The sequence below is a fragment of the Coregonus lavaretus genome, assembly GCF_964263955.1.
Source record: "Coregonus lavaretus genome assembly, chromosome: 24".
Classification (NCBI taxonomy): domain Eukaryota; kingdom Metazoa; phylum Chordata; class Actinopteri; order Salmoniformes; family Salmonidae; genus Coregonus; species Coregonus lavaretus.
In genome coordinates this window covers 17,654,368-17,670,940 of record NC_140011.1, presented here as the reverse complement: position 1 = coordinate 17,670,940, position 16,573 = coordinate 17,654,368, and the positions used below count along the sequence as shown (strand labels likewise).

At 46.8% G+C, this 16,573-nt stretch overlaps 1 protein-coding gene across 1 annotated transcript in view; it reads right to left on the bottom strand.

The window, feature by feature from the left end:
• The window catches only part of LOC311099282 (voltage-dependent N-type calcium channel subunit alpha-1B-like), a gene marked incomplete at both ends in the record, with an annotated part of 253,927 nt that overhangs the window by 157,245 nt on the left and 80,109 nt on the right, over nucleotides 1–16,573 (bottom strand). Inside the window, 3 exons of the mRNA XM_084139992.1 lie at nucleotides 11,077–11,264; nucleotides 12,655–12,807; nucleotides 15,208–15,299. Of these exons, the coding sequence (XP_083996118.1) occupies nucleotides 11,077–11,264; nucleotides 12,655–12,807; nucleotides 15,208–15,299 (433 nt within the window). The remainder of the gene's footprint in view (nucleotides 1–11,076; nucleotides 11,265–12,654; nucleotides 12,808–15,207; nucleotides 15,300–16,573) is intronic.

The window sequence follows — 16,573 nt, the reverse complement described above, 5'->3', positions numbered from 1 at the left end:
TGAGCTTGTCTGATGCTTTAAGCTTACGGTTTGATGCCTCAAGAGGCCACCAGAGATCTAGATAACCAGAAGAAAAAAACCTGACCCAACTATTCTCCTCTTGCTCCTGCTGGCCTTCGCAGATTCTGCCATTACTCTCCTGAAGTTGCCGGTAATAGGCTACATGAGAAGTCGGCAACCTTTCTGATGTGGAATGCCAATTTATCTTACCATTTCTACCGATCTGCGTGCCAGTTATTGTTTTCATATGCACATTTTTGTGAAACAGTTATAATTTAATTGATAATAACGTCTTCATATCTCAAAATCATTGTCATGTGGTTAATCAAAATTCTATCTAAATCTAAATTAAAATGATACAAACCTAAAAAGTAACTTCTATTGCCATTGCCAACTACACATGGCCTGTCTGCAACGAACTTGAAACATTGTATCAACTATTGACTTGGGTCCGGCCCAAAGCTTGCGCTAGCAAACTTGCCACATTGTATAAAATATTCTGGGCCCTCAGTTTCCCGCGCCAGTGAGCTCGGGACAGACACAGCTGAAGGCTATTTGCGCAAGGGATGAGAAGCAGTGCTCGACTTGGGCAGGAGTTCACCGGAGCGGAGTACCGGCACCTCAAATGTTCTACAGCTTGAGCTCCTGTTCCTCTTATAGAATATTAGCTCAAAAGTATTGTAGAGCTCCTGGACCTAAATATAAACAGTACCAGGACCTAAAATGAGTACTGTAACCTATTTCCGTCCAAGTCAAGCACTGATAAGAAGCTTATTTTATGCGTTTCCACTGGATCAGAGCATGACATTTTCCCCTTTCAGCTGAGTGGTTATCGAAAGGGAGAGAGCTGGAAAGGTTTTTCAAATACATTGAGGAACTATTGTAATTCTCAATGGATGTAAAAACAGACTTTGTTTGCTTGCTGTTTGAGGTGAAAAAAACATTACTTTGAGAAGTTCCACAGATCATTAGTGGTGGTGCGTTAAGCCAATCAGAAATACCATCAGATGCCCAAATGGGCACATTTATATGTCTACATTTGCATGCAGGCCAGGTAGCCTATAGGCCTACTTCTATGTTTCTCACAAGTGTAGCATAGGTTGTGTCTACTCCGACAATGAGAACAGGAAGACTGGAATAATATTGAATGCATTAAAATAAATGACCGTAACCAAAGTAACAAACATTGTAGATTAGAAATTATAGGAATTAAAGGTAAATGTACTACCGGTGATATATTTAATGGGTAATCGATATACACTAACAATCACACACAAACAATTCACACAATGAAGTTATGAAACAATGAATGTGCACAAATTGGCGGGAGAGAGTGCATTCTGGAGAGAGAAGTGCATTGTGCATCTGGGCGCATGGTCAATCCGATGTCTGCATTGGCCATGCAGCATTTACGGTTATACGGCCTCAGCAGAAGTCAGGGCATTCATACTTCTTGCGCTTCGCGGAGCAGTGCAGAGCTGTTGTCAAGTAAGGTAGTTTGTGTCTATACAGGATGTACCGCCCCCACCTACCATCAACCAATCATGTCAGTGCAGAGCTATACAGAGTCCGCCGCATTGTTACAACATTTGGGAGGCGCATGGCGATGTGGTACAGAGCTCGATTTGGCCTCTGCCTGCCTCTGGAGGCTCCGCAATTGCATCACAATTGCGTCACAAAAAGTGTTAAACAAATCAAAATATATTTGAGATTTGAGATTCTTCAGATAGCCACCCTTTGCCTTGATGACAGCTTTGCACACTCTTGGCATTCTCTCAACCAGCTTCATGAGGTAGTCACCTGGAATGCATTTAAATTAACAGGTGTGCCTTCTTAAAAGTGGGGGGGGGGGGGTATACAGAAGAAAGCCCTATTTGGTAAAAGACCAAGTCCATATTATGGCAAGAACACCTCAAATAAGCAAAGAGAAACGACAGTTCATCATTGCTTTCAGACATGAAGGTCAGTCAATATGGAACATTTCAAGAACTTTGAAAGTTTCTTCAAGTGCAGTCGCAAAAACCATCAAGCGCTATGATGAAACTGGCTCTCATGAGGACCACCACAGGAATGAAAGACCCAGAGTTACCTCTGCTGCAGAGGATAAGTTCATTATAGTTACCAGCCTCAGAAATGGCAGCCCAAATAAATGCTTCACAGATTTCAAGTCACAGACACATCTCAACATCAACTGTTCAGAGGGGACTGTGTGAATCAGGCCTTCATGGTTGAATTGCTGCAAAGAAACCACTGCTAAAGAACACCAATAAGAAGAAGAGACCTGCTTGGGCCAAGAAACACGAGCAATGGACATTAGACCGGTGGAAATTTGTCCTTTGGTCTGGAGTCCAAATTTGAGATTTTTGGTTCCAACCGCCGTGTCTTTGTGAGACGCGGTGTGGGTGAACGGATGATCTCCGCATCTGTAGTTCTCACCGTAAAGCTTGGAGGAGGAGGTGTGATGGTGTGGGGGTGCTTTGCTGGTGACACTGTCTGTGATTTATTTCGAATTCAAGGCACACTTAACCAGCATGGCTACCACAGCATTCTGCAGTGATACGCCATCCCATCTGGTTTGGGCTTAGTAGACTATCATTTGTTTTTCAACAGGACAATGACCCAACACACCTCCAGGCTGTCTAAGGGCTATTTTACTAAGATGGAGAGTGATGGAGTGCTGCATCAGATGACCTGGCCTCCACAATCCCCCGACCTCAACCCAATTGAGATGGTTTGGGATGAGTCGGATGGCAGAATGAAGGAAAAGCAGTCAACAAGTGCTAAGCATAGACTGTTGGAAAAGCATTCCAGGTGAAGCTGGTTGAGAGAATGCCAAGAGTGTGCAAAGCTATAATCAATGCAAAGGGTGGCTATATGAAGAAACTCAAATCTAAAATATATTTTGATTTGTTAAAAAAAAAATTGGTTACTACATGATTCCATATGTGTTATTTCATAGTTTTTATGTCTTCTCTATTATTCTACAATGTAAAAAATAGTAAAAATAAAGAAAAACCCTTGAATGAGTAGGTGTGTCCAAACTTTTGTACATTAAGCTGACTCACGCTACAGAAACAGGCGAGAAAGGCTCCTGCACTATTCTGGCTCGGACAGGGCTACTTACTTTTTGCCATTTACCAGAGGCTTTTATCTAAAGCTAGATCACACTACATTCAGACAAAGTTGCCATCAGTTCAAGGGAGATAAAGTCCTCTGTACATCATGCGGTTGGGATGTGACCGTTGTGCCAAGGAGGATTATGGGGGACATAAAGTAAAACATGACACAGCAGAGGTGATTAGAGATGGTTCTAATTAGCCGGCAGTCGTTATGTTGCCAGGAGAGAGGGAGAGAGAGACAAAGAGACAGAGAGTGAGAGAGTGAGAGAGTGAGAGAGTGAGAGAGAGAGAGAGAGAGAGAGAGAGAGAGAGAGAGAGAGAGAGAGAGAGAGAGAGAGAGAGAGAGAGAGAGAAAGAAAGAAAGAAAGAAAGAGAGAGCATATTAAAATCAACTGGCATGAAATGAAGATTGTCACATTATTAACGCTGGGAACCACCCCCGCTCACTAGAACAGCAGCATCTAGCTAGCCTGACTGGGTTGCGTCCCAAATGGCAACCTTTTCCTTATATAGTGCACACTACTTTTAATGAGGGCCCATATGTCTCTGGTCAAAAGTAGTGCACTATTTAGGGAATAGGGTGCCATTTGGGAATCACCCTAGGATCAGAGCAGCAGTCAGCAAGAAAGAGACAGAAATATACAGAGAGAAACACAATGAGCGACAGAGAGGTAGAGAACGAGAAAGATATACTGAACGCTTAGAACTCAGCATTAAGGAAATGGATTGTGGGTAAGGCCCTGCAATAGACTAGCATCCTTTCTAGGGGATGTACATTACGCTGCCTCATGCTACAGAAACAGGCGAGAAAGGCTCCTGCACTATTCTGGCTCGAACAAGGCTACTTACTTTATGCCATTTACCAGAGGCTTTTATCCAAAGCTAGATCACACTACATTCAGACAAAGTTGCCATCAGTTCAAAGGAGATAAAGCCTTCTGTACATCATGCGGTTGGGATGTGACCGCTGTGCCAAGGAAGATTATCTGAGAAATAAAGCAAAACATGACACAGCAGAGGTGATTAGAGATGGTTCTAGTTAGCCGGCAACTGGCATGAAATGAAGATTGCCACATTATTAACACTGGGAACCAACCCCAGTCACTAGAACAGCAGTATCTAGCTAGTCTGACTGGGTCTGCATCCCAAATGGCAACATTTTGCTTATACAGTGCCTTCGGAAATTATTCAGACCCTTGACTTTTTACACATTTTGATACGTTACAGCCTTATTCTAAAATTGATTAAATAAATAAAAATAATCTGCGATCGACACACAATATCCCATAATGATGAAGCGAAAACAGGTTTTTAGACATTTTTGCAAATGTATTAAAAATATAAAACAGAAATACCTTATTTACATAAGTATTCAGACCCTTTGCTATGAGACTCGAAATTGAGCTCAGGTGCATCCTGTTTCCATTGATCATCCTTGAGATGTTAATACAACTTGATTGAAGTCCACATGTGGTAAATTCAATTGATTGGACATAATTTGGAACGGCAAAAAACTGTCTATATAAGGTCCCACAATTGACAGTGTATGTCAGAGCAAAAACCAAGTCATGAGGTCAAAGGAATTGTCTGTAGAGCTCCGAGACAGGATTGTGTCGAAGCACAGATCTGGGGAAGGGTACCAAAAAATGTCTGCAGCATTGAAGGTCTCCAAGAACACAATGGCCTCCATCATTCTTAAATGGAAGAAGTTTGGAACCACCAATACTCTTCCCAGAGCTGGCCGCCTGGCCAAACTGAGCAATCAGGGGGAGAAGGGCCTTGGTCAGGGAGGTGACTAAGAACCCAATGGTCACTCTGACAGAGCTCCAGAGTTCCTCTGTGGAGATGGGAGAACCTTCCAGAAGGACAACCATCTCTGCAGCACTCCACCAATCAGGCCTTTATTGTAGAGTGGCCAGACGGAAGCCACTCCTCAGTAAAAGACACATGACAGCCCACTTGGAGTTTGCCAAAAGGCACCTAAAGACTCTCAGACCATGAGAAACAAGATTATCTGGTCTGATGAAACCAAGATTGAACTCTTTGGCCTGAATGCCAAGCATCACTTCTGGAGGAAACTTGGCACCATCCCTACGGTGAAGCATGGTGGTGGCAGCATCATGCTGTGGGGATGTTTTTCAGCGGCAGGGACTGGTAGACTAGTCAAGATCGAGGGAAAGATGAATGGAGCAAAGAACAGAGAGATCCTTGATGAAAACCTGCTCCCGAGCGCTCAGGACCTCAGACTGGGATGAAGGTTCACCTTCCAACAGGACAACGACCCTAAGCACACAGCCAAGACAATGCAGGAGTGGCTTTGGGACAAGTCTCTGAATGTCCTTGAGTGGCCCAGCCAGAGCCCGGACTTGAACCCGATCGAACATCTCTGGAGAGACCTGAAAATAGCTGTGCAGTGACTCTCCCCATCCAACCTGACAGAGCTTGAGAGGATCTGCAGAGAAGAATGGGTGTGCCACGCTTGTAGCATCATACCCAAGAAGCCTCCATGCTGTAATCGCTGCCAAAGGTGCTTCAACAAAGTACTGAGTAAAGGGTCTGAAAACTTACGGAAATGTGATATCTGGTCAAAAGTGGTGTTCTACGTAGGGAATAGGGTGCCATTTGGGAAGCAGCCTAGGATCAGAGCAGCAGTCAGCAAGAAACAGAGAGAGAAGTATACAGAGAGAAACACAATGAGAATCTCTCTCTCTCTCTCTCTCTCAGCTTGGTGACATCCCTCCCAGCCTCTCGAATACTATAATGACTCTATTGGAGCACAGAAACACTCCATTCCACAACATCAGCTGTCTGGGTCTGAGGAGAGGGAGGGGGGACAGAGTAGCCTGCTTTACAATTCTCATGTGATCCCAAACGCAAATTAGAAAAAGCATATCCGAGGCCGCATTCGTTGTAGCCAGCGACTTTAACAAAGGAAATTTAAGGAAAATTCTCCCAAAATTCCACATACACATCTCTTGCCCTGCTCGCGGGAGAAATACATTAGGCCATTATTATTCTCCATTCCCAGACGGATACAAAGCCTTCCTTCACCCCCCCATTTAACACCATAGTGCCCTCCAAACTCATCACTAACCTCAGGGCCTTGGGTCTGAACCCCTCCCTGTGCAACTGGGTTCTAGATTTCCAGGTGGTGACGGTTGGCAACAACACCTCTGCCACGCTGATCCTCAACACTGGGGCCCCCCCGGGGGTGTGTGCTAAGCCCCCTCCTGTACCCCCTGTTCACCCATGAATGTGTGGCCACGCACGGCTCCAACTCAATTATCAAGTTTGCTGACGACATGACAGTGGTAGGCCTGATTACCAACAACAACGAGACAGCCTACAGGGAGGAGGTTAGTGCCCTGGCGGAGTGGTGCCAGGAAAATAACTTCTCCCTCAATGTCAACAAAACGCAGGAGCTGATTGTGGACTACAGGAGACAGAAGCGGTAGCACGCTCCCATCCTCATCGACGGCGCCACAGTGGATATGGTCAAAGGCTTCAAGTTCCTCAGCGTGCACGTCACTGAGGACCTGAAATGGTCTCACCACACCGACACCATTGTGAAGAAGGCACAACAGCGCCTCTACAACCTCGGGCAGCTGAAGAAATCTGGCATAAGACGCTCACATACTTCTACAGATGCACCATTGAGAGCATTCTTTCGGGCTGCATCAACGCCTGGTACGTCAACTGCACCGCCCTCAAACGCATGGCTCTCCAGAGGGTGGTGCAGTCAGCCTAACACATCATCACACACTCACTCACATGAAACACACACACAAGCTTGCAGACACACACACCTCATACTCACAAACACACGCATATTCACACATACTCTCACACACACACACACACACACAGCCAACGCTGCTGTCCCATGTCATAGAGACATTGAACCACTGACGACTTTAAATACTGTATTCCCGACATAGCTCATTCTAATATTTATACACTGTATTTTAGTTACACTTTTTATACACACCACATATTTATGTATATACTGTATTCTTGGCATGGCTTACTCTAATATATCTACTGCTGTACATTTCATTCTTAGTATATCTTGTGTAAATTCATCCGGTGTACATATGTATAGATTGCATTATGATCAGTGGCGACCAGTCATTCAGGGCAGGTGGGGCAGAGCCAATAAACTTTGATTTGAGAGAGACAGAGGGGAGAGTGAGCGATAGAAAGTAAGAACAAAATAATGGTCTTCCAAAAAAGGTCCAGTTGCCAGGACAACAAATACAAATTCTATCTAGACACCGTTGCCCTAGAGCACACAAAGAATGATAACAACCTCGGCCTAAACATCAATACCACAGGTAACTTCCACAAGGCTGTGAACGATCTAAGAGACAAGGCAAGATAGGGCTTTCTATGCCATCAAAAGGAACATAAAACTCAACATCCCAATTAGGATCTGGCTAAAAAATACTTAAATCAGTTGTAGAACCCATTGCCCTCTACGGTTGTGAGGTCTGGGGTCCATTCACCAACCAAGAATTCATAAAATGGGACAAACACCCAATTGAGACTCTGCATGCAGAATTAGGACTATACCTGCTAGTTCCAGAAAAGAGCTGTTAAATTCTACAACCACCTAGAAGGAAGTGATGCCCATACATTCCACCACAAAGCCCTCATCTACAGAGAGAAAAGTCCCCTCATCCAGCTGGTTCTGGGGCTTTGTTCACAAACACAAACAGACACCCAGAAGGCAAAAAGATAACTATTTGACACACTGGAAAGAATCAACAAAACAACAGAGCAAATTGGAATGACATCTGGCCCTTAACAGAGAGTACACAGTGGCAGAATGCATGACCACAGTGACTGACCCCAAATTAAGGAAATCCTTGACTACGTACAGACTCAGTGAGCATAGCCTTGCTATTGAGAGAGGTCGCCATAGGCAGACCTGGCTCTCAAGAGAAGACAGGATATGTGCCCACTGTCCACAAAATGAGGTGGAAACTTAGCTGCACTTCCTGACCTCCTGACAAATGTATGACCATATTAGAGACACATATTTCCCACAGATCACACAGACCCACAAAGAATTTGAAAACATATCAAACATTGATAAACTCCCATATATGTTAGGAGAAATACCACAGTGTGCAATCACAGCAGCATGATTTGTAGCCCGTTGCCATGAGAAAAGGGCAACCAGTGCAGCACAAACAACATTGTAAATACCACCAATATTTATCTGTTTATTTATCTTCCCCCACTATTCGTACTACAACTATTTGCACATTGCTAAAACACTGTACATACAGTGGGGAGAACAATGTCACGATCGTCATAATGATTGGACCAAGGCGCAGCGTGATATGCGTACATCTTTTTAATAGTGTACTGGCAACACCATACAAAATAAAAAACAACCAAACGAAACGTGAAGTCCTCGGTTAACAACACAAACCAACACGGAACAAGATCCCACAAATGACAAGTGCACAAACGGCTGCCTAAGTATGGTTCCCAATCAGAGACAACAAGCAACAGCTGATTCTCGTTGACTCTGATTGAGAACCACCCCGGCCAACCTAGAAAACACATGAACTAGAAACTGAACATAGAACACAAAACATAGACCCTACACACCCTGGCTCAACATATAAGAGTCCCCAGAGCCAGGGCGTGACAAACAAGTATTTGATACACTGCCGATTTTGCAGGTTTTCCTACTTACAAAGCATGTAGAGGTCTGTAATTTTTATCATATGTACACTTCAACTGTGAGAGACGGAATCTAAAACAAAAATCCAGAAAATCACATTGTATGATTTTTAAGTAATTAATTTGCATTTTATTGCATGACATAAGTATTTGATACATCAGAAAAGCAGAACGTAATATTTGGTACAGAAACCTATGATGAAAATGACAGACCTCTACATGCTTTGTAAGTAGGAAAACCTGCAAAATCGGCAGTGTATCAAATACTTGTTCTCCCCACTGTAGCTGATAATATAACACTTTAAATGTCTTTATCTTTTTGAAATCTTTTGTTGATGTTGTTAAATTAGATTATTCTCACTTTAGTTGATTGTTTATTTCATATGCTTTGGCAATGTAAACATATGTTTCCCATGCCAATAAAGCCCCTTTGAATTGAATTGAGAGAGATAGAGAGAGAGGGGAGAGCGCAAGGGGAGAGATAAATAAATGGGAGAGAGGGGGAATATAAGGAGGGAGAGGAAGAGATAAAGAGGAGGGAGAGAAGTAAAGGGGAGAGGAAGAGAGAGAGGGAGAGAAGAAAAGGGGAGAGGAAGAGAGAGAGGGAGAGAAGAAAAGGGGAGAGGAAGAGAGAGAGGGAGAGAAGTAAAGGGGAGAGGAAGAGAGAGAGGGAGAGAAGTAAAGGGGAGAGGAAGAGAGAGAGGGAGAGAAGTAAAGGGGAGAGGAAGAGAGAGAGGGAGAGAAGTAAAGGAGAGAGGAAGAGAGAGAGGGAGAGAAGTAAAGGGGAGAGGAAGAGAGAGAGGGAGAGAAGTAAAGGGGAGAGGAAGAGAGAGAGGGAGAGAAGTAAAGGGGAGAGGAAGAGAGAGAGGGAGAGAAGAAAAGGGGAGAGGAAGAGAGAGAGGGAGAGAAGTAAAGGGGAGAGGAAGAGAGAGAGGGAGAGAAGTAAAGGGGAGAGGAAGAGAGAGAGGGAGAGAAGTAAAGGGGAGAGGAAGAGAGAGAGGGAGAGAAGTAAAGGGGAGAGGAAGAGAGAGAGGGAGAGAAGTAAAGGGGAGAGGAAGAGAGAGAGGGAGAGAAGTAAAGAGGAGAGGGATAGAAAGTGACAGGTGCACTAAAAGCCTTTCCAGCAGCAGCATGGATCCACACTGGAGGAGCTGCTTAGCATTACGAGACAACAGGCAACAGGAGAGGTTTTATGAAGAGGAAAAAGAGGAGGAGGATGGAGAGAAGAGGGGGGGAGAGGGGAAGGTATTGGTGCTGGAAGTTGTAGGGGGTTGCATATGCTGCTATTCTGCCACATTGTTGGCAGCCCAGCGTACCTAAAGACAAGGTGCCAGGATTTGGGGCGAAAAGGAAAAAGCCAGAATCCACACTAGGCTCAAGAACCCAGCTGGGGGTAATCTAAACTGCCATCTGCTAGTCCTGGTTCTCCAATACGAGCTGGTCTCTATTCAAACTGTCTAGACTAGGGTTGCAATATTCCGATAACTCCCCCAAAATGTCCAGGTTCCCTGGGAATCAGAAGGGAATAAGAGGAAAACCTGAGCATTTTGGGGAAGTTACTAGCATTTGCAATCCCAGTCTAGACAAAACCCCATTGAACTACTTCATCTTTCCAACTCAAGCCAATGTGGAACCAGGACCCAGGGGGATTGCATGGACGCATGTGTGTGCGTGTGAGTGTGTGTGCGTGTGAGTGTGTGTGTGTGTGTGTGTGACATTCTGTGCACATACACTCATAGCGGCACAGCAGACAGGTACACTCCCTCCAGATCCCAAGTGCTGTTTGCTACTCAGTCATGTAGAACCCAAACTGACAAATCAAACCCCTACAGCAGCTCTCTCCATTCATGCTTTCTCTACACTGTCATGCTCCATCTAACTGCATACCGGATAGAATACAGTGAAAAGAAACACAGAGATAGAAAGTGTGTGATGTGTCAGCTCTAAGTTAAGAAAAGGTGGAACGGTTTTGTGTGTGTAGGGTTGCATATTTCCTGTAGCTTTCCAAAAAAATCCCAGGTTTCACAGGAATCCTGGTTAGAGGATTCCCGGATTTCCTGGTTATTCCCCGTCTGATTCTGGGAATCTTCCAACCAGGATGTTTTGGCGAATTTTGGGAAAGTTACTGGAATTTTGCTACCCTATGCATATTTGAGTTAAGAATACTGTAAGTGATATGTAGTTGGAGAAAGTGCAAAAGAGAGAGAGAGAAAGAGAGAATAAATAAATATAGAGAGGGAAAGAAAGAGAGAGTGCTCACATTGTAGAGGATGTCCACCCATCCCTCCATGGTGATGCACTGGAAGACGGTGAGCACGGCGAACAGGATGTTGTCAAAGTTGGTGATGCCATAGTTGGGGCCGATCCAGTACTCTGTACACTCTGTACCGTTAGGACACATCCTGGCTGGGGCCTCTGTACCACAGGGGAACGCTGCTGCACGCTCACCTGTATGAGAGAGATGAGATGGTAGGGGGAAGGGGGAGGGAGAGAGAGAGTTGGTAGAGGGAGGGAGAGAGGGAGGGGGGAGCATTTGGCTGACAAATAACCATCATCCGAAATTCCATGACCGTCACAGCCCTAGTAATTACATGTAAAACAAACACACTGGCAAATTAAATGAGCTTAAAATACAACATACACACACATACAGTGCTAGCGAAGGTCTACACACCCCTTGCACATTTTGCTGCCTTCAAATGTAATCTAAAAATGTATTAAATTACTTTTTTTTCCCCTACGGATGTACACAACCTACTCCACATTTCCAAACTGAATTTTTATTTATTTAATATTTTCCAAATTAATAGAAAACAAAAAATAAAGATGTCTTGATTGCATTTGTCTTCACACCCCAGAGTTAATACTTGGTGGAAGCACCTTTGGCAGCCATTACAGATGGGAATTATTTGGAATAAGATTCTACCAACTTTGCACAACTCTTAGGGCAACATATATCTATAGTTTTTGTCCAAATGTCTCAAGCTCATTACATTTGGTTGGGAGTCATTGATGGACAGCAACATTCAAACCTTGACATCTTTTTTATTTATTTTTTATTAATTTGGAACATTTTCTATAATTGTTCTTTAACTTTGAAAATGTGGAGTAGGGTGTGTAGATCGGTAGGAAAGAAAATCAAATGTTTTCCTTTTTGAGATTACATTTTAAGCCTGCAAAATGTAAAGACTTTGCAAGGAGTGTGTAGATTTTCACTAGCGACTGTACACACATAAACACATTGACATGCACTCAGCGCTAAATGCAGCAGCACACCTGCTGAAGACTCACATGCTTGACACACACACACAACTAAAAATCTACACACACACTTACATTAGCACGCTGTCAAGACCTTTCCACACAACCAGCATACAGGGGGTCAAACGCGCACACACACACACACACACACACAGAGCTCCAGCTGGGACAGCCATCAACACTATGCTCAACTCACCCTCCACACCCTCCAACTGATGTATGAAAGTCAATTAGTGGCATCATAAAGTATGCATACTGTAACTATCTACTATCAGATCCATTTTCAACTCCACACTCAACACACTGACTCCAGTGGGAGAAAATCTGCATTTCAGCTCTGTCAACTCCTTACTGAAACAGACATACTTATCCAACCTTGAGCGGTGATCTATCAAAATCTGTCTATAAAAAAGTTGTCTATCAAAATGTAAACAAGCCAGCGAGGCCTAAAACTTGGTACTGTGTGTTGGGTTCCCATTACCTACTGTGTGTGTGTATGTCTGTGCTGGTGTGTCTGTGTTTGTGTGTGGGCGTGTGTATGTACTATGTATGTATGCGCAATCCATTCAACACTCACCAGTGTCGAGATTGAAGCAGGTGGTGTGGAACTTGCCCATGTAAAACTCCACCCCGATGATGGCAAACATGAGTATGGCGAAGAATAGCAGCAGGCCTATCTGGAGCAGAGGCACCATGGCCTTCATGATAGACTTCAAAACCACCTGAAGACCTGTGGAGAGAGATGGAGGGGGGAGGGAGAGAGGTGGAGGGGGTAGGGAGAGAGGTGGAGGGGGTAGGGAGAGAGGTGGAGGGGGGAGGGAGAGAGGGATAGAGGTGGAGGGGGGAGGGAGAGAGGTGGAGGGGGTAGAGAGAGAGGTGGAGGGGGTAGGGAGAGAGGGGGAGGGGGTAGAGAGAGAGGTGGAGGGGGTAGGGAGAGAGGTGGAGGGAGGAGGGAGAGAGGTGGAGGGAGGAGGGAGAGAGGTGGAGGGGGAGGGAGAGAGGTGGAGGGGGTTGGGAGAGAGGTGTAGGGGGTTGGGAGAGAAATGGAGGGAGGAGGGAGGGAGGTGGAGGGGGAGGGAGGAGGGAGGGAGGGGGGAGGGGGAGATGTGGAGGGGGTAGGGAGAGAGGTGGAGGGGGAGAGAGGTGGAGGGGGTAGGGAGAGAGGTGGAGGGGGAGGGAGAGAGGGTGAGGGGGAGGGAGAGAGGTGGAGGGGGTAGGGAGATAGATGGAGGGGGGAGGGAGAGAGGTGGAGGGGGTAGGGAGAGAGATGGAGGGGGGATGGGGGAGGGAGAGAGGTAGAGAGGTGGAGGGGGGAGAGAGAGAGGTGGAGAGGGTAGGGAGAGAGGTGGAGGGGGGAGGGATAGAGGTGGAGGGGGAAGGAGAGAGGTGGAGGGGGTAGGGAGAGAGGTGGAGGGGGGAGGGAGAGAGGTGGAGGGGTAGGGAGAGAGGTGGAGGGGGTAGGGAGAGAGGTGGAGGGGGTAGGGAGAGAGATGGAGGGGGTAGGGAGAGAGGTGTAGGGGGAAGGGAGAGAGGTGGAGGGGGTAGGGAGAGAGGTGGAGGGGGTAGGGAGAGAGGTGGAGTAGTAGCGTGAGAGATAGAGGGGGGAGGGAGAGAGGTGGAGGGGGTAGGGAGAGAGATGGAGGGGGTAGGGAGAGAGGTGGAGGGGGGAGGGAGAGAGGTGGAGGGAGGAGGGAGAGAGGGGGAGGGGGGAGGGAGAGAAGTGGAGGGGGTAGGGAGAGAGGTGGAGGGGGTAGGGAGAGAGGTGGAGTAGTAGCGCGAGAGATAGAGGGGGTAGGGAGAGAGGTGGAGAGGGTAGGGAGAGAGGTGGAGGGGGAGGGAGAGAGGTGGAGGGGGGAGGGAGAGAGGTGGAGGGAGGAGGGAAGGGGGGAGGGGGAGGGAGAGAGGTGGAGTGAGGAGGGAGAGAGGTGGAGTGGGTAGAGAGAGAGGTGGAGGGGGTAGAGAGAGAGGTGGAGGGGGGTAGGGAGAGAGGTGGAGGGAGGAGGGAGGAGGGAGAGAGGTGGAGGGGGGAGGAGGAGAGGTGGAGGGGGTAGGGAGAGAGGTGGAGGGAGGAGGGATAGAGGTGGAGGGGGGAGGGGAGAGAGGGGGGAGGGGGGGTGGGGGAGGGAGAGAGGTAGAGAGGTAGGTGGTGGAGGGGGGAGAGAGAGAGGTGGAGAGGGTAGGGAGAGAGGTGGAGGGGGGAGGGATAGAGTGGTGGAGGGGGGAGGGAGAGAGGGGGAGAGGGGATGGTGGAGGGAGAGAGGTGGAGGGGGGAGGGAGAGAGGGTAGAGAGGTGGAGGGGGAGAGAGAGAGATGAGAGGGTAGGGAGAGAGGTGGAGGGGTTAGGGGGAGAGGTGGAGGGGGGAGGGAGAGAGGTGGAGGGGGTAGGGAGAGAGATGGATGGGGTAGGGAGAGAGGTGGAGGGGGTAGGGAGAGAGTTGGAGGGGGTAGGGAGAGAGGTAGAGGGGGGGGTAGGGAGAGATGGAGGGGGTAGGGAGAGAAGGGGTAGGAGAGTGGAGGGAGTGAGGTGGAGGGGGAGGGATGAGGTGGAGGGAGAGAGATGGAGTGGGGTAGGGAGAGATGGAGGGGTAGGGAGAGAAGGGTAGGGGGTAGGGAGAGCGATCGAGGGGGTAGGGAGAGAGGTGGAGGGGTAGGGAGAGAGATGGAGGGGGGTAGGGAGAGAAGGGGAGGGGAGGGGGAGGGAGAGAGGTGGAGGGGGAGGGAGAGAAGGGGAGGGGAGGGGGAGGGAGAGAGGTGGAGGGGGAGGGAGAGAGGGGGAGGAGAGAGGGAGAGATGTGGAGGGGGGACGGGGGGACGGGGGAGGGAGAGAGGGGGAGGGGGAGGGAGGGAGGGGGTAGGGAGAGAGGTGGAGTGGGGAGATAGAGAGGTGGAGGGGGAATGGAGAGAGGTGGAGGGGGGAGGGAGAGAGGTGGGTGGGGAATGGAGAGAGGGGGAGGGGGAATGGAGAGAGAGGTTCCCATTGGTATATAGTCCATGAAAGATAAGAGACATTATTTGTCCAGTCAGTGTGTGTTTGTGTTTTGGAAAATGAATGATAGGAACAAAAATCTTTAATCTTTAATTAATGCTACACTAAGCGACCTTTGACCTGTTGTTGATGTCAGTGACTTACTGGGGATGCCAGACACCAGTTTGAGAGGTCTGAGTACTCTCACTGCCCGCAGAGTCCTCAGGTCAAAGTCTGAGCCCACCGTGGCCAGGATCCTGTACACGTACACACAAGACAACGAGAGGAGAGTCAGGTGGGTGCATTCAGAAGAGGCATGTATACTCAGGGCCATATTCATAACCTATGACACAGCCTATAACATAATAATGACTTTGACTAATGTGCTATCAAATTTTCATCTGCTCGATTCTCACTTTCTCAGTAGAGCAGCAGCAGGTCATTGTGTGTGTGTGTGTGTGTGTGTGTGTGCAGCTACAGAGCCACAGCTGGCAGGCTGTTCTTCATCAGGCTGCATTAGAAGCAGAAGCACATGGAGGGGGGACAATTAAGTGCTGCACTAAAACCCACTGGAAAACACTACACTAGGCTGGGGGGGGGGGGAGATAGAGATAGAGAGAGAGAGAGAGAGAGAGAGAGAGAGAGAGAGATGAGAGAGAGAGAGAGAGAGAGAGAGAGAGAGAGAGAGAGAGAGAGGGGGAGAGGGAGAAATAGACACAGAGGGAATTGGAAAGACAGGAAGAGAAGGAGAGGCGGACAGAGAGGGAGATATATATGGATTATTGTGAGGAGAGAGGGAGTAGGAGGAGAGGATATAATGCATGAATATAAATAACAACGTAATAAATGAAGCTAAATAGAGGGAGGATAGCGAGGATAGAGGGATTGAGGAGAAGCGAGAGAGAGAGAGAGAGATGTAGAGTAGCTATATGGGTTGAAAGATCATGCAGAGTGTTGGAGGGTAACAGTGTCTCAACACGCCCACTGTGCATCCACACACACACACACACACACAAAGACCTGGGTTCAAATTTTTTTTTGGGTATTTTAATAACTTTCAAACACATTTGGAATAAGTATTTAGATATTATTTTTTTGAAAACACAAGGAAATACACTTTGAAAGTATTGGCATGCATTTGAAAATATGCATACTGTATTTGGAAATACTCAAATACACATACAAATAAATACTCCTATACTCCCATGCATTTGAACCCAGGTCTGTTTGGTTTATGAAATAATGTATTTGGAAATATTTTCAAATAGTACGCTTTTTAGGAAACAATTTGAAAATGCTTTCAAACACTTCCAATAGAAGTTATTTGAAAATACTAAAATACACAAAAAACAAGTATTTAAATAACAAATAATCAAATACACATGTATTTGAACACAGTTCTGACACACACAGGCGCGCACACGCACACGCACGCGCGCACACACACACACACACACACACACACACACACACACACACACACACACACACAATCCATGCCCGTGTTAATCTATTATCAAATATTGTCCTA